We start from the raw sequence: 17,973 nt of genomic DNA on the forward strand, positions 1-17,973 counted from the left end.
GTTTGTGTCCATCAAGGTGATCGATGATGCAGTCCTTTATCAGCACCTCTATCATCTTTCCCGGTGCCGAAGTCAGACTCACTGGTCTATAGTTCCCAGATCTCCTTTCAAACCTTTCTTGAAGATCGGCGTAACATTCACCAGTTTCCAGTCTTCCAGAATCTTTCCTGATTTAATCAACAGATTGGCTATTAATTGGAGCAGTTCAGCTATAACCCCTTTCAGTTCCTTGATTACCCTCAGGTGGATGCTGTCCGGTCCCGGGGATTTATCGATTTAAGCCTATCAATCTGTCTGCACACCTCTTCTAGACTGACCGTCATCCCTGTCAGTTTCCCGTCTTCATTTCCTGTGTATAGCCTGTCAGCTTCTGGTATATTGGATATATCCTCTTCGGTAAATACAGGTGCAAAAAATGTATTCAGTTTGTCGGCGATGGCTTTGTCCTCCTTTAGTACTCCCTTTATTCCATCGTCATCTAATGGCCCCACCGCTTCCTTCGCGGGTCGTTTCCCCTTAATATATCGAAAGAACGGCTTAAAGTTTTTGGTCTCCTTAGCTATTTTTTCTTTGTAGTCTCTTTTGGCCCCACTTAATGCCTTATGGCACTTGCTTTGATGTTTGTGCTTTTTCCAGTTTTCATCTGATTTTGTCCTTTTCCATTCCTTAAATGAAGTCTTCTTGTCTCTGGTCGCTTCCTTCATTGCTACAGTGAGCCACATCGGTTCCTTGTTCTTCTTCTTCTTGGAACCCTTGTTGATATATGGTATATATAAATTTTGCGCTTCTGTGACTGTGTCCTTATAAAGGGACCATGCTTGCTCTAGCGTATTTACAGTGCTTATCCTCTTCCTAATCTTCCTCACCATGATTCTCATCCCTTTTTGCATTTCCTCTCATATTTTCCATGACAAGTTGTTCCAGGAAGCAATTGCCTACAGCATCCAGGAACTTGGTCTCTCTACTGCAGCTGGAGTTGTCTAAGTTCCAATCTATCCCTGGATAACTGAAGTAGCCCATGATAACTGCTTTGCCTCCCTTGCATTCTCGTCCATCATTTCTCCATCAGACTCTTCGGACTGCCCTAGGGATCAGTAGTAGATGCCGATCTTCATATCCGTTCTATTTGTTCCCGGTATTTTGGCCCATAGAGACTCTGCCTTATTGCTCGTTTCCGGCGTGTTCTCTCTGCTAGACTCAATTCCCTCTTTTATGTATAGGGCAATATCCCCACCTTTTTGTCCTGCTCTGTCTCTGCGGTATAGCTTGTATCCTGGTAGTACAGTGTCCCAGATGTTGTCCTCGTTTCACCATTTTTCTGTGATGCCGATGATGTCTAGGTTATCTTTCTGTGCCATAGTTTCCAATTTCCCCATTTTATTCCTTAGGCTCCTTGCGTTTGTGTACATACACTTAAGTTTGCGGCCTGTTACTTTCTTGCACTTTCTTCCTCCTTCTGTCTCACTCGCTTCTGTCCCTTTTGATCCGTCGCAATTTCTATCTTGCCTATGATCCGGTGAGTCTTCCCTGCAATCTTCTTGCACGGTATCCTCTGGGTATACCATTTCCTGAACCATCGACCTTTCCACTTCTTCTTAGTTTAAAAACTTCTCAATTTCTTGCTTGATGTTGCTTGCAAGTAGCTTCGTTCCGTCTCCACTGAGGTGGAGTCCATCCTTCCTGTATAGCTTGCTCTTCTCCCAAAACGCCGTCCAGTTGCACATGAAGTAGAATCCTTCTTCCTCACACCAGCGTCTCATCCATGTTTGCAGTTCTGTCAGCCTCTTCCCGTCGGCCTTGGGTACTGGCAAGATCTCCAAGAACGCTACCATCAGCATTCTGATCTTCAGCTTCCTTCCTAGCATCCGGAACTGGTCTTTCAGTGTTTCCCTGCTATAGTTCCTGTTGCTCAAATCGTTTGTCCCAACATGGATCACCACCGCCATATCTCCCCCTTCCGCACTGTTGATGATCCTGTCGATGCAGCTCACTATATCCTCCACCTTGGCTCCTGGTAGGCAGGTCACCAGTTGATCCTGTCTTCCTCCCGCTATATGGCTGTCAACTTGTCGGATGATGGAGTCTCCCACGACGATTCCTGTCTTCTCTATCTTCTCTTGTCTCTCTAGCCGCAGGTCCGTGTCCTCGGTGCACTTCCATCTTTCCTCCTCCCAGCGTTGGCCTGCACTGGACTCGTCTTCCTGTGGATTCCCCCTGCTGTTTCCAGGTCCTGCTGCTGTGTTATCTAGTCCTTTCTTGTAATTGTCCTCCAGGTGGTCCTCACTCTCTGTGGATGTATCTTGGCAGTTCCTCTGTTGTTGGTGATGGTCCACAGCCTCTCTGTATGCCTCATCAATTAACTTTTCTAACTCCCTGACTTCTTCGATGTTCCTTTCTTCCATAATGTTCTCCGCCTCCCTGACTACTTCTTCGATGTTCCTTTCTTCCATAATATTCTCCGCCTCCCTGACTTCTTCAATGCTCCTCTCTTTCATGAAGTTTTCAGCCTCTCTGATCTCCTCCAGTAGTCTGACTTGCTCCTCCAGTAGCCTGACTTGCTTCTTCAGGCCCTCCAGTTCCTCATATCGAGTGCATATTTAAAGACTGCCTCCCAGAGAGGAGGTAGTCATACATATGACAAACGGTGCAGAAGACTGGGTAGCTCATCATCTTGATTCTATCTGCTGCTTCCATTGCTGTCCGCTTGCCAGTCTGTTGTCTGAACTGGCTTCTCCTTGTTTCCCGGGTCTTATGTGCTTGTTCTTCCCTATATGCTTTCTTTTGCTCCGTGAAGCGCCCTTGGTGCTGTTACTGTGCAGTCCCTCTCCTAATTATATACCTGCTATCCCTGCTTCTGTTGTGTATGTCATCTGCGACTGTTGTGTTTGTCCTCCGCGATTGCTGTATTTATTTATTTATCTGCTGTTCGTGTCTGTCCTGTTGCCCTTTGTGGTACTTGCCTGTGTAGGTGTCCTTCCCTGGTGTTTCTTCAGTGCAGTGACTTGTCCCTTCTTAAGGCCCTTCATAAAGGCGTTCTTGCTAAGGTGAGCGCCGAATGGCTGAGTGCCGTTGGCCACTTCCCTTTTAAGGGGGAGCTCCGGATCTGTGGGTGGATGATGTCAGGGGTGGGTGGAGCTACCTGTCGCCGCTGCCCCTTGTTCTCTCCTGCCTTCTACGCCTTCTTCCCCTCTTCTCTCCTCTCCTGTTTGCTTTCTTCTCCTTTTCTCTCCTCGCCTGCCCAAGTCTCAAGGTTCCAAGTTTCCAAGTTTAATATGTATTTGATTAATCGCTTATATCGACTTCTAAGCAATGTACAAAAGATAAAAATATTGAGTTACAATAATCAAAGGGGAACAAATTATATAAATATGACTGACAGGACAAAATTAATTGATACTGAAGGAAGGGGTAGGTGTAGAAATACAATTTAAAATAGTAAAGAACATATAAGGGGAAAACGTTAGGGAAGGGAAGAGCAATAAGTGTCAGAGAATTTAGAAACCAGGGCTCAATCAAAGCACCTGATATAAACCTAATGTCTGGTTAGCGAACCATAGTTTATTAGTTGTCAAATGCATCTTTAAAAAGAAAGCATTTTAGATTGCTCTTAAATCTATCCAACTTCTGCTCTTCTCGCAAGTGAATTGGAAGTAGATTCCATATTTGGGGGGCAGTAACGGAAAAAATAGTTTGGCGCCATGTATTAATAGTTTTTAGGGAGGGAACAGTCAGGAGATGCTGTTCAGTGGATCTGAGAGATCTAAGGGAAGAGTGGGGAATCAATAGTCTATGAATAAAAGCAGGCGCTTTATAAAGAAGGGATTTGAAAGTCAGTAAACATAGTTAATGTACTGCACTTTGGTTAACAGCATTAATGTGGCGATATACAAGATAGACAGGGTTGTGTACAATCTATATAAAATTCCCTGATTAAAATATTCAAGTATGAATAGAATAGTGCATCTCCAAGGACTTTAGTATTATTGGTTTTGGGAAAAAAAAAAAAAAGGGGGCAAGATATCATTAAATTTCACTGGTTGAGGAATCAAGTGATGAGACAAATGCTAAGTCTTTAAGAAACCTGATGCCATTTTCTGTAAATTCAGATGAGAAAAGATTGTGGTATGTGTTTGTGAGATGAATTGCTATCATGCACTTTGTCAAGAAATTAATTTTCAGAAGAGACATTAGGATAAGGGTTTTTTTTTTTTTAACCTTAACAGCGTTAAGGTCTCAATAAGTATGACATGCTTTCTTGTAAGCATTTTTTAAATGTCAAGAAAGAATTGTATGGTTAGATCCGATTTGGTTCAATTTATTTAGAACTCTCCAGTCTACCCACAGCTCTTTTTCTGGGTCACTACCACCAATATAAATTTTACTTGTGTACACTCATTAGAACCATCATCTGAAGGGCATTAGCACATCCTATGATGCTTGTCCCTGCAATCTGGGCTGGGTAGCCCCTTACCTGTGTCGGGCCTTGGCATTGCAGTATTTCAGATCCTTGTCTGGCTCTACTACCTGCCCATTCCGCCAACACTGACCACATACAAACTTCATGTCCAGGTCAAATGTACTTGGGGTGGCAGTTTTGGAGGAAGCCTAGAGGAGAGAGAGAGGAAGACATAAGAGAAAAACAACAAATGGTTTTCAACCTCCATGGCCTATAAAATTTTGGATTGGAAGGGTTTCACTAAAAACACATTTCAAATCAGCTTTTCTTAAATATGTAGGGGCCCTAAACATAGGAAATGTTCTCTAGCAATTTGAAACCCCTATACTGTATACAGTCTCTTTATCTGAGAATGAGGAGTCTCATTTCCAATAAGCTACAAATATGATGCTTGGAAAGTAAGGCAAATTGGACATGTATTATGTTGTGGGTCCACAATCCTTTGATGTTTATGGACTGATTGAATTGGGTAAGGAGTGGGAGTAGATATTAGATGAGGATTTCAGGGGGGTGTTAGGTACTTGGAGGGGAGCAGGATATATGGAACAAAGCCTCTCTCATATGTTATCAGTTTGTTTATTACATACAGATAATTCAAAAATTGAATGCTGTTTAGTTGCATAACATTAAAACAGGGGTAGGGAACTCCGGTCCTCGAGAGCCGTATTCCAGTCGAGTTTTCAGGATTTCCGCAATGAATATGCATTGAAAGCAGTGCATGCAAATAGATATCATGCATATTCATTGGGGAAATCCTGAAAACCCGACTGGAATACGGCTCTCGAGGACCGGAGTTCCCTACCCCTGCTTTAAAAGAACCTTTTGTTACATCTGTGAATTATCTGTAATGGTATAAGCTGTTTTGGTTCCTTGAATTTTTTTTTTTTTAATAAAAATGATTTAAATAAATACGTAGGAGCCCTTTTACTAAAACTTAGAGTGTGCTAAAATTCTAAGAAGCCTATAGATATATAATGGGCTTCTTAGCACATAGAGGGAAAGGGACGGGGGGGGGCAGGGGGGCAGATTCTCAAAACTAAATCCTGCCTTTAATGTGCTGTTTTCCAAGTTTTCTAGCAGTCTCCGATACTGCCGTGCAAATGTAGTACAATGAGGTCATTAATATTAAAATGAGCACTCCGAGCAATTCTCTATAATCGCCGATTCTCTAATCTCATTGTGTCACATTTGTGGCCAAAATTTGCTGACAGATCTGAGCTGTCATTGCCTTACTTTTTTACAGGAATATATGGTTTGACAGCTCAGAACCCCCACCCCAAGCAAATTAAAAATTTTTTTTTAAAAACCCCAATTTAAAATCGGCAGGAGAGATGTCCACTCTCTCCTGCCATGTCACAAAATCACCTGACACTGTGTGTGTGTGTAGAGGGAGTTACTTAACTTTGGCAGCTCAATTTTTTTTTTTTTTTTTGCGTTTATTCTGCGCATGTGCCCATTGCTATCACCAGTAATGGGCACATGCAAATTTAGCAAACCTTCGCTACTCTCAGCCAATCTCATTTGGATGAGTATTGTTTCGAGAATGACTCACTTTTTTTTTTTTTTTTTTTTTTAATCTTTATTCATTTTCAAACTTAAAACAGTGCATATAATAAAACATACAGAATATTTGAGAAATAGCACTTACATCTTATAATAAAATATATGAAAATTATTTTCACCCCCTTCCCCCCAATTTCAATATAATTAACCCCCCCAACTAATATTACATTCATATTTTTAATACAACAATTCCAATATACTGTCTCACTCCTTCCCCCCCCAGCCCCCCTCACTGGATGTGTGAATTATAACCAAAAGTATAGGGAAACACCATTCGATTAGAGTTAATAAAATTAGTCAATGGATCCCAAATCCATTTAAACCTTGCTTAAAAAGCACAGTTACTTACCGTAACAGGTGTTATCCAGGGACAGCAGGCAGATATTCTTAACGCATCGTCACCGACGGAGCCCCGGTACGGACACTTTTAACTAGAAAGTTCTAGTTGGCCGCACCGCGCATGTGCGAGTGCCTTCCCGCTCGACGGAGGAGAGCGTGGTCCCCAGTTAAGATAAGCCAGCTAAGAAGCCAACCCGGGGAGGAGGGTGGGACGTAAGAATATCTGCCTGCTGACCCTGGATAACACCTGTTACGGTAAGTAACTGTGCTTTATCCCAGGACAAGCAGGCAGCATATTCTTAACGCATGGGTGACCTCCAAGCTAACAGAGAGGGAAGAGGGATGGTTGGCCATTAGGAAAATAAATTATGCAACACAGATTGGCCGAAGTGTCCATCCCGTCTGGAGAAGGTATCCAGACAGTAGTGAGTAGTGAACGTGTGAACTGAGGACCAAGTGGCAGCCTTGTAGATTTCCTCGATGGGAGTGGAACGGAGGAAAGCCACAGAAGCAGCCATAGCTCTGACCCTGTGGGCCGTGACAGCACCTTCCAGTGAAAGACCGGCCCGAGCATAACAGAACGCAATGCAGGCAGCAAGCCAGTTGGAAAGCGTCCGTTTAGAGACAGGACGACCTAGACGGTTAGGGTCGAAGGACAAAAAGAGCTGAGAGGACGAGCGGTGAGCCCTGGTACGGTCAAGGTAGTATGCAAGGGCACGCTTACAGTCCAGCGTGTGTAACGCCTGTTCCCCAGGATGAGAATGGGGCTTAGGGAAAAAGACCGGTAACACAATGGACTGGTTGAGGTGAAATTCCGAGACCACCTTGGGAAGGAATTTAGGATGGGTACGCAGAACCACCTTGTCATGGTGAAAAACAGTGAAAGGTGGGTCGGCAACCAGTGCATGTAGCTCACTAACCCTCCTGGCAGAGGTGATGGCAATGAGGAAAAGCACCTTCCAGGTTAGAAATTTGAGCGAAGTTGTGGCAAGAGGCTCAAAAGGAGGTTTCATGAGGGCTGATAGAACCACATTCAGTTCCCAGACGACTGGAGGAGGCTTCAGAGGTGGTTTGACATTGAAGAGGCCTCTCATGAATCGGGAAACCAGGGGATGAGCCGTGAGAGGTTTTCAGAGGATAGGCTCATGAAATGCAGTGATGGCACTGAGGTGGACTCTGATTGAGGTAGATTTGAGGCCAGCGTCGGACAGAGAGAGCAAATAGTCCAGTACAGTTTCCACCGCCAAAGAGGTGGGATCGTGATGATGTAGGAGACACCAAGAGGAGAAACGGGTCCACTTCTGATGGTAACATGGGAGGGTGGCCGGTTTCCTGGAGACATCCAAAATGCGACGGACAGGCTGAGACAGATTCTCTGGAGAGGTCAGCCCGAGAGAAACCAAGCTGTCAGGTGGAGCGAGGACAGATTGGGATGCAGTAGAGACTGATGCTGCTGTGTAAGTAGAGTAGGAAACACAGGAAGAGGAATGGGTTCTCTGGAGCTGAGCTGGAGCAGGAGGGAGAACCAGTGTTGACGAGGCCACCTAGGGGCGATGAGAATCATGGTGGCTCTGTCCCTGCGGAGTTTGAATAACGTCCGCAACATCATAGGCAGAGGAGGAAAGGCATAGAGGAACCGATCCGTCCAGTTGAGCAGGAATGCATCCGGGGCCAGACGATGCGGGGAGAAGAGTCTGGAACAGAAGTGGGGCAGCTGATGGTTGTGAGGAGCTGCAAAGAGGTCCACCTGAGGAGTGCCCCACCGAGCAAAGATGGAGCGGAGTGTGGGAGGATCCAGCGTCCACTCGTGAGGTTGAAGGACGCGGCTGAGATTGTCGGCCAGGGAGTTCTGTTCGCCCTGGATGTAGACAGCCTTGAGGAAGAGACTGTGGGCCATGGCCCAGGTCCAAATGCGGATGGCCTCCTGACAGAGGAGGGGTGATCCGGTGGCGCCTTGCTTGTTTATGTAGTACATGGCGACTTGGTTGTCCGTGCACAGGAGAAGAACCTGAGGGTAGAGAAGGTGCTGGAAGGCCTTGAGAGCATAAAACATGGCTCTGAGTTCCAGGAAATTGATGTGATGTTGACGCTCCTGAGGGGTCCAGAGTCCTTGGGTGCGAAGATCTCCCATGTGAGCTCCCCATGCATAGGGGGAAGCATCCGTGGTTATGATCATGGAGTGAGGGGGTAGATGAAAGAGTAGACCCCTGGAAAGATTGGAGGAGTTCAACCACCATTGAAGAGTTCGCTGAAGAGACGATGTCACAGAGATGGGATGAGAAAGAGGATCCGTTGGTTGGCTAGAGTCCATTGAGGTGTCCTGAGGTGGAGTCGCGCCAGAGGAAGCACATGGACCGTCGAGGCCATGTGGCCCAGGAGGACCATCATCTGCCGAGCTGGGATGGAACGATGAAGGAGCACTTGACGACAGAGGTGGAGCAGGGTCCGTTGTCGGTCGGAGGGGAGAAACGCCCTCATCAGAGTGGTGTTGAGAACTGCGCCAATGAACTGAAGTCGCTGTGTGGGAAGTAGGTGCGACTTGGGGTAGTTGATCTCGAACCCCAGGAGATGGAGGAAAGAGATGGTGTGTTGAGTGGCTTGTAGCACAAGTGGAGACGTAGGTGCTTTCACCAACCAATCGTCCAAGTAGGGGAACACCTGGAGGTTGTGAGACCTGAGGAAGGCCGCCACCACAATAAGGCACTTGGTGAACACCCTGGGCGATGATGCGAGGCCAAAGGGTAGCACTTTGTACTGATAGTGACGGTGTTGGATCTGAAACCGTAGGTAGCGACGTGAAGCCGGATTGATTGGAATGTGAGTATAGGCCTCTTTGAGGTCTAGGGAACATAGCCAGTCGTGTTGAGAGAGAAGAGGGTAAAGCGTGGCAAGGGAGAGCATTCTGAACTTTTCCTTGACCAGACACTTGTTGAGGTCCCGGAGATCGAGGATGGGCCGAAGATCTCCTGTCTTCTTGGGAACCAGGAAGTAGCGGGAGTAGAATCCCTGACCCCTTTGGTCTGAAGGCACCTCTTCGATGGCATTGAGAAGAAGGAGGGATTGGACCTCCCTCAGGAGGAGGAGGGATTGGGAGGAGTGAGAAGCAGAATCTAAGGGAGGATTGTCTGGTGGAAGAGTCTGGAAGTTGAGAGAGTAGCCGTGGCGAATGATGTTGAGGACCCACTGGTCCGAAGTGATGACCTCCCAACGGCTGAGGAAGAGATGGAGGCATCCTCCGATAGGCTGAGGAAGAGGCAGCGATGGTGGGAGACTGGCTATGCCCTGGAGAAATGAGTCAAAAGGGTTGAGATGGTTTTGAGGAAGGAAGAGGCTTGGCAGGTTGATGAGACTGGGACCGAGCCTGAGGTTGATGCTGGTGACGAGGACGGCGAGGTTGCTGTTGAGGCGGGTTGAGAGGTCTGGCCGAGAACCTGCGCTGGTAGGAAGACTGCTGTCTGTAGGAGCGAGCAGGTGGAGTCTTCTTTTTAGGTTTGACCAGAGTATCCCACCTGGTCTCGTGCGCTGAGAGTTTCTGGGTTGTCGAGTCCAGGGACTCCCCGAAGAGTTTGTCACCAAGACAAGGTGCGTTAGCCAGGCGGTCTTGGTGGTTAATGTCCAGGTCAGAGACTCTCAGCCAGGCCAAACGGTGCATAGCAACAGCCATGGCAGATGCTCGAGAGGTTAGCTTAAACGAGTCATAAATAGAGCGAACCATGAACTTTCTGAGTTGGAGTAGGCTGGAAATTTGTTGCTGGAAGAGGGGGACCTTACGCTCAGGAAGGTATTTTTGTAAGGAAGAGAGTTGTTGCACCAGATACTTCATGTAGAAGGAGAAGTGGAAGGTGTAATTTTTTGCTCTATTGGCTAACATTGCATTTTGGAAAAGGCGCTTACCAAACTTATCCATAGTTTTTCCCTCTCTGCCAGGAGGGGTGGAGGCATAGACACTGGAACCCTGAGTTTTCTTCAAGGTGGACTCCACCAGGAGAGATTCGTGGGGCAATTGAGGCTTGTCAAACCCTGGGATTGGAATGACCCGGTACAAGCTATCCAGTTTGCGAGGGCCCCCGGGAACAGTGAGGGGATTCTCCCAGTTTTTATAAAAAGTTTCCCGTAAGATGTCGTGGACAGGCAACTTCAGAAATTCCTTGGGACGCTGCTCAAAGTCTAGGGCATCGAGAAAGGCCTGAGACTTTTTAGAGTCGGACTCTAAGGGGATAGAAAGAGCTGCTGACATCTCTCTAAGGAATTTGGAGAAAGAGGACTGTTCCGGATTTGACACGGTGTCAGCCATGGAGGGTTCTTCGTCGGTCGACGAAGCGTCCTCCTCGGTACCGTGCGGGGATTCTTCCCATAAGTCCAGGTCCCTGATGTCGGGGTGTGCACGTCGGGACATCGGTGTGGAAGGCTCGGTATGGCGGGTCTTTGAGAGAGAGACTTGCCTGAGCGCACCGAGGCGATACCGGGAGAGGAAGACCGGTGTCGTTCCTGGGACCAGGAAGGGTCAGCAGCAGCACGAGTATGCACTGTAGGAGGTTCAGCCGAGAACACCGGCATGGAAGTATTAATCGGTACCAAGGGGGTCGACACCGATGGGACAGTGCGAGGCTCGGACCGGTCCTGTACCGGAAGGTGCGGGGCCAGCAACGCCGGTAACAGTTGTTGTAGTTGTTGCTGCAGCTGCTCCTGTAATTGGGTTTGGAGTATGGCCGCGATGCGGTCATCCAGGGGAGGCACCGGTACCGCTTTTTTCTTCTTCGGTACCATAGGTGCCGCTCTACGCTCCGGCGATGAGGAGGCCGATGACGAGGCACTCACCGATATCGGAGCGGAGCGTTTACGGGGTCGGTGCGGTGCCGGAAGGGTCGGCGTCGCGACCGTGGCAGGAGGGCGTTCTAGGGAAGTGGAAGGCTTCTTAGCCAGCTTACCTGGGCCCAGCGACCTCGAAGAAGGATCCGGTGGTGTCGATGTCGTCGGTACCGACTTTTGAGGTGCCGTCGATGTCGCGGCAGTTTCCATGGCAGATCCGGTACCGAACAGAATATTTTGCTGGATCTGCCTATTTTTTTAATGTGCGCTTTTTAAGCGTAGCACGGCGGGTGCAGGTGTCAGCCCGATGCTCTGGACCCAAGCACTGCAGGCACCAATTGTGCGGGTCGGTAAGAGAGATCGGGCGTGCACACCGCTGGCACTTCTTAAAGCCCGGTTGAGGGGGCATGAAGGGAAACACGGCCTCTGCAAAATCGAATCCGGAGGCCTGTATGGTGGCAACAGACCCCGCCGGGGCCGGCCTGAAAAATAAAGAAAACTCGACGAGTTTTTTTTTTTTTAAAGTAAAAAAAGGAATTAGAAAAGAAAAGAGAATAAAACCGAAAAAATTTTACGCGAGCGGGAAGGCAGAAAACTCGTTTTTAACGGCCGTTGAAAAAACATGCGTCTTCTTCGCTCCGCGGAAACAAAGAAACTGGGGACCACGCTCTCCTCCGTCGAGCGGGAAGGCAATCGCGCATGCGCGGTGCGGCCAACTAGAACTTTCTAGTTAAAAGTGTCCGTACCGGGGCTCCGTCGGTGACGTCACCCATGCGTTAAGAATATGCTGCCTGCTTGTCCTGGGATAAAACATTTTTTCATATCTGTGACATAAACATAACGAGTGACACCAAAAAGTAAAATTTAAACGGTCACAATTTTTCCAATTTCTTTGTAATCATTTGGATGGCCACCCCAGTCATAATACCCAATAATCTATTTTTATGTTTGTCTACTAGAGGAATAGGAGATAGCAACATTCCACAAATTACCGCATCATATGATAATGGAACCACAGTCTCCAGAATCAGATTAATATGTCCCCAAATAGATCTCCAGAAGTTAAGTATCAAAGGACAATAGAATAATAAATGATCTAGTGACCCTATATCGAGATGACAGTGCCAGCATCTATTAGATTTTGAACTACAGTGCTCCCCCACAAATTTGCGGTCCGCAGTCCCGGTCATTCGTGTTATTTTCTGACCTGGAACGGAACCCCCATGAATATCGGGAAAGTACTGTATCTAACTTTTGTAATCTAACAGGGGTCCAAAAACTTCTATGCTACAAAAAAAAAACCAGGTTTGTCTCATAGATGCTGACGCTGTACATTTCATTCTCCAACACCAAATCTGTGGCCATTGAGTAGCAGAAATCTGCTGCTTAATCACATTGTTCCAAATATCTCTCAAACTTGTTTTTGGTTTCTTATTCATATAACCAGATATTAATTTATACCACTGGGCGACCTGATGCCCTAGGAAATCTGTCTGGAAGCATAGGACCGGCAAGCTATACTGATTTTTTAGATTTTGCCAATCAGGGAACCCCTTCTGAATGGCTTGCTTCAACTGCAACCACTTATAAATTTGAGACTTTGAAATACCGAATGATTGTTGCAGTCGTGAAAAATCAAGCATTTTCCCATTAGATATCACATCATCTATGCCTGCCTGCATCCAATGCTTCCAAAGGATCTTAGACTCGCCAATTTGAATCTTGGAATTCAACCAAAAAGACTGACACGTGGATTTTTCTACTGGAATATCTGTTAAGTTGTTAATAAATTTTAAAGTGCTCCATGTGGCGAATAAGATACTATTGTCCTTATAGATTCTTGGTAATTTGATACTTACCATATGACACAATCTTAATGGGTAAGATTTAAAAGGCACTACTCATACAAGGTTATTAGAGAAAAAGGCTCGAATGTAAATCAATCACAATATACAAGGAACTGTAAACCTTGTATACATGCCTCATTCATTCAAAAATATCTCAAATTACAAGATCCTCAGCAAGGCCACCTCCCCACTCAATAGATGTTCATAATAGGCGGCTTTACACCTCCACTCATCCACTTATGTTTTCTTTTTATATATTTTTTTTAAACTTTATATTTTTTATTCAATTCAATGTGATTTAAATACTGACTAAAAAAAGTTTACTTAGCTTTTTCATCAGCTCAATTCATGGTTGCATTGTACAGAACGGGGGATAACCGACATGTTTCACCCATGTGTTCTACTGGTTTTTTCAAGGTTATCACTCCCCATAACTAACACTCCATTCTGAAACAGACCAATTTCCTCTTCCAGAGAGAGTTTTAAAAAATATATAAAAAGAAAACATAAGGATCCAATGACGAGTGGAGGTGTAAAGCCGCCTACTATGAACATCTATTGAGTGGGGAGGTGGCCTCACTGAGGATCATATAATTTGAGATATTTTTAAATGAATGAGGCATGTATACAAGGTTTACAGTTCCTTGTATATTGTGATTGATAATCTTAATGGGGACATAAGTTGCCATTCTAAGTAAAGCCAATCGAGGAGATGTTCCATGAGCTCAGGAAGGATTCAATACATACCCTGATGCAGTATATAGGCCTGATGGTACCTATAAAAATTTGGGAAATTTACCCCACCCTCCGCAATTGGTTTTTGTAAAGATACTAAAGCAATTCGAGCAGTTTTACCCAGCCAAATAAATTTGGTTAGAATACTATTCAATTTCTTTAAAAAGGACTCCTGAAAATAAACTGGCAACATACCCATTTGGTAGCAAACCACAGGCAAAATCATCATCTTAACCGTTTGGACTCTCCCCCACCAAGACAGATGTAGTGGGTTCCATTGCTCGCACATTTCTGAGACCTTCAGCAATAAAGATTTTTCATTTACTCTCACCGTATCTTCCAGTATTTTTTGAATCCAAATATCTAAATATTTTATATCCTCTTCCTTCCAAAGAAAAGGGAATGAATCAAATAATCCTTTTGGACAGTGTACATTTAGCAGAAGAACCTCCGATTTACTCCAATTTATTTTATATCCAGAAAATTTTCCAAATCGGTCAATCAAATCTAATAAATGCGGAATGGTAGATTCAGGATTCCTCAAATGAAGCAAAATATCATCTGCATAAGCAAAGACCTTATATTCCCAACCTGCATAAAGAATACCCTGTATCTCCTTTGCCTGTTGAATAGCCAATAGCAAGAGTTCCAGTACAATATCAAAAAGCAAAGGGGATAATGGACACCCTTGTCTAACTCCCCTCTCCAGACGAAAACGTTCTGAAAAAGTATTATTAATATATAATCTGGCAGAAGGGGAACTATACAAGGTTTGAATAAGAACATAAGACTTGCTGCTGCTGGGTCAGACCAGTGGTCCATCGTGCCCAGCAGTCCGCTCACACGGCGGCCCTTAGGTCAAAGATCAATACCAAACCAATCCATTGCTTGATACATGAAGGCCTTCTCTGCATCCAAAGATACAGAGAAGGCTGGATCTTCCATGGCTTTTGTTAAATTTAACATATGAAAAGCCAATCTGTTGTTGTTTGAAGAATGTCTTTGAGCAACGAAACCCATTTGGTGCATACCAATAATATAAGACAGAGCCTTGGCCAAGCGTAAAGCCAATAACTTAGCCAGAAATTTTCCATCTATATTAATCAAAGAAATAGGCCTATAATTTGAAACCAACATGGAATCTTTATTTGGCTTTGGTAAAACAATAGTTAAAGAGTCTGCCATAGTACCTAAAATGCAAGCTTTAGTAAGTTGTGCCTGATATAAATTTAAAAGATGAGGTAATAATGTAATTTGGAATGATTTGTAAAACTCCACAGTGAACCCATCACCACCTGGAGCGGATCCAACTCTAAGGGACTTTCAGAACGACTCACTTTTTAAAAATCACTACAACAGCGGCCCATTGGTTTCTAACAAATTTTTGAGAATCTAGATCTGGGACTTTTAAACCACCTTTTTGTAGTTTTACAACCACACTTAAAGTTGTTTACATACAGGTAACTTCAAGCATTTTCCCAATCTGTCCTAGTGTGCTCACAGTATCTAAGGTACCTGGGGCAGTGGAGGACTAAGTGACTTGCCCAGGGTCACAAGGAGCAGTACAGGGTTTGAACCCACTACCTAAGGGTGCTGAAGTTGTAGCTCTAATCAGTACGCCACACTCTTAACGTCCATTAGCAAGTGCTAAGCTTGCACAAGTTTCAATGTTAAATTTTTGCTTGTGCTCATACTTCGGTCTTACATTTGAGTTGCTATATATTTACCATGGATCTGTGGTCATTGGACATCTTTGCAAAGATCAGAGTCTGGCATTGTTCTAATTTAGTGGACTTTTAATACGTCTTGCCCACCTTTAATCATGCAAGTTTCATGTTCATTATCCCCAGAGACCAGCCCTTCTTCATGCTAGCTTCCGGGATATAAGGTCACTCCTACTCCCCATTTTGATGTCATATAATATCTTTTGGTTGTGAGAAGTTATCTTTGGATCTGGTGAAACTGACTTTTTTAAAGATCTGTTTGTTAATTTTCAACTATCCATACAAGCACAAATGCAAAAATAAACTTGTTGCCTTATACAATTTCATCTAAAATAGCAAACCATTTCAGTTGTACCAAGGTCTGGGTTCTTATGATCTCAGTTAATCTAATCTAATCTAATCCTTAGGTTTGTATACTGCATCATCTCCACGTTCATAGAGCTCGACGCGGTTTACAGTAGGAGAAATAGGAAGGAACTACAACAGAGGGTTAGAGGTAGAACCAAAATTGAAGAAGCAAAATAAAGATCAAAACAGTTTTCCCCTTACAATTACTCTCCCATCCCTCCCCCATACTATTCTTCCCTTAACTTAACATCTCCCCCAGCCTCCCTTGAGAATCTTTAAAGACAGGGGAACAGTAGTTCTAGGTCAAGTCTATAACTTAACATAAGAACATAAGAACATAAGCAGTGCCTCTGCCGGGTCAGACCACAGGTCCATCCTGCCCAGCAGTCCGCTCCCGCGGCGGCCCAAACAGGTCAAGACCTGTCTGAATCATCAGAAGGGGCTCCCTTGCCACCTTGGTTTCCCATTTAAGTCCTGCCTTCCTATCGAAGTCCTAGCCCTCCGGTCTTGCACATGCACGACCTGGTTGGTTTATACTCATTACCTGGTTAACTTCCTATACTTGTGTTACATCCCAGCTCCTCCCTCAGTATCCCACGATCCCTTTATCCCTCAGAAATCCGTCCAATCCCTGTTTGAATCCCTGTACCGTACTCTGCCTGATCACTTCCTCCGGTAGCTCATTCCAAGTGTCCACGACTTATTCAATATTTGACTTCTTGCTATGGAAGATAAGATATTCAAGTAAGGTGTCCATATCTTCAAAAATTCCTTACATTTCTTATTAAGAGTGATATGCTGCCCTCGACTCCCAATGCATCAGTCCATGGAGCTTATTCCTTCAAGACCTGCCACAACCCTATTAACCCTATAGTATAACATTCACTTAAAAGTGCCCAGAAACCTCTTACTCCCCCACCCCCACAGGATCCACATCAACTTACCATGTTGCCAAAATAGAATATAATACCTTCATCTGCCAATAATTTAAATAGTCAGTTAAGCATTTGAACTATTCCCTGCTGCAAGATTAAGTTATATTACACTGCTTATGTCTTCAATGTCACTAAAACATTTACTGTATTTTCACCCATATACCGCGCACCCGTGTAAAACGCGCACACGGGTATAGCACGCGGGGAACACAAATTTATGTTAAAAAAGTTTAATATAGTGCGCACACGCGTATACCGCGCATGCTAAAATCTCCTCCCGCCTACTCCGAACTGGCATCCTCCCCCCCGCTCGCTTACCTGAGAGAGCATTTTTTTTTCATTCGAATCCGGCATTCCCCCTGCGAACTAGCATCCCCCCCCCCCCGCTCGCGTCACCCCCCCTCCCCCGCGATCCTACATCCCCCCCAGCACCGCAAAGACAACTCTTACCCGATTGGGCACCGGCACCAGCACCAATGCACAGGATGTGCCAGTGCCAGTGCCCGAAGATCCTTCCTCGTTGGGTTGGGCTGGGCTGGGCGGTGCGAGAGAGATCCTCCTTCTTCCTGTGCCGGGCTGGACTAGGCTTTGAGCATTTGCGCATGCTCAAAGCCTTCTGGTCTCGCTCTCTCCGAGATTATCTTGGAGAGAGCGAGACCAGAAGGCTTTGAGCATGCGCAAATGCTCAGAGTAGTCCAGTCCGGCACAGGAAGAAGGAGGATCTCTCTTGCACCGCCCAGCCCAGTCCAGCCCAGCCCAACCCAACGAGGGAGGATCTTCGGGCACTGGCACTGGCACATCCTGTGCATTGGTGCTGGTGCCGGTGCCCAATCGGGTAAGAGTTGTCTTTGCGGTGCTGGGGGGGATGTAGGATCGTGGGGGAGGGGGGGTGACACAAGCGGGGGGGAGGATGCCGGTTTGTAGGGGGAATGCCGGATTTGAATGAAAAAAAAAATGTTTATAACGCGCTCACATGTATAACGCGCACGGTTATGCATGGTTTGTAAAATCGTGTATAACGCGCGTGTTATATGCGTGAAAATACGGTACTCATATGGATGCCTACAGTTAAACAATCAGACTCATCCCAACCCAGTCATACAGGGAACATTCATATCTCAACGGTTTGTCTTCCAACAGGCCAATCTGTCCATTGTGATAATGTTAAATGTGTGTATAAGTAAATCTCTCATATGAAAATTTTGTTGACCATCAAT

General features: G+C 45.4%; 1 protein-coding gene across 6 annotated transcripts in view; it reads right to left on the reverse strand.

Annotated features, from left to right (window-relative positions):
- ZC3H7B (zinc finger CCCH-type containing 7B) overlaps nucleotides 1-17,973 on the reverse strand; it is a 204,980-nt gene that overhangs the window by 37,839 nt on the left and 149,168 nt on the right. For all 6 annotated transcript variants that reach the window (XM_033929400.1, XM_033929398.1, XM_033929404.1 and 3 more), the window contains one exon: nucleotides 4,472-4,605. In XM_033929400.1, coding sequence (XP_033785291.1) covers nucleotides 4,472-4,605 — 134 coding nt within the window. The remainder of the gene's footprint in view (nucleotides 1-4,471; nucleotides 4,606-17,973) is intronic.

The sequence above is a fragment of the Geotrypetes seraphini genome, chromosome 2 (assembly GCF_902459505.1).
Source record: "Geotrypetes seraphini chromosome 2, aGeoSer1.1, whole genome shotgun sequence".
NCBI classification, from domain to species: Eukaryota; Metazoa; Chordata; class Amphibia; order Gymnophiona; family Dermophiidae; genus Geotrypetes; species Geotrypetes seraphini.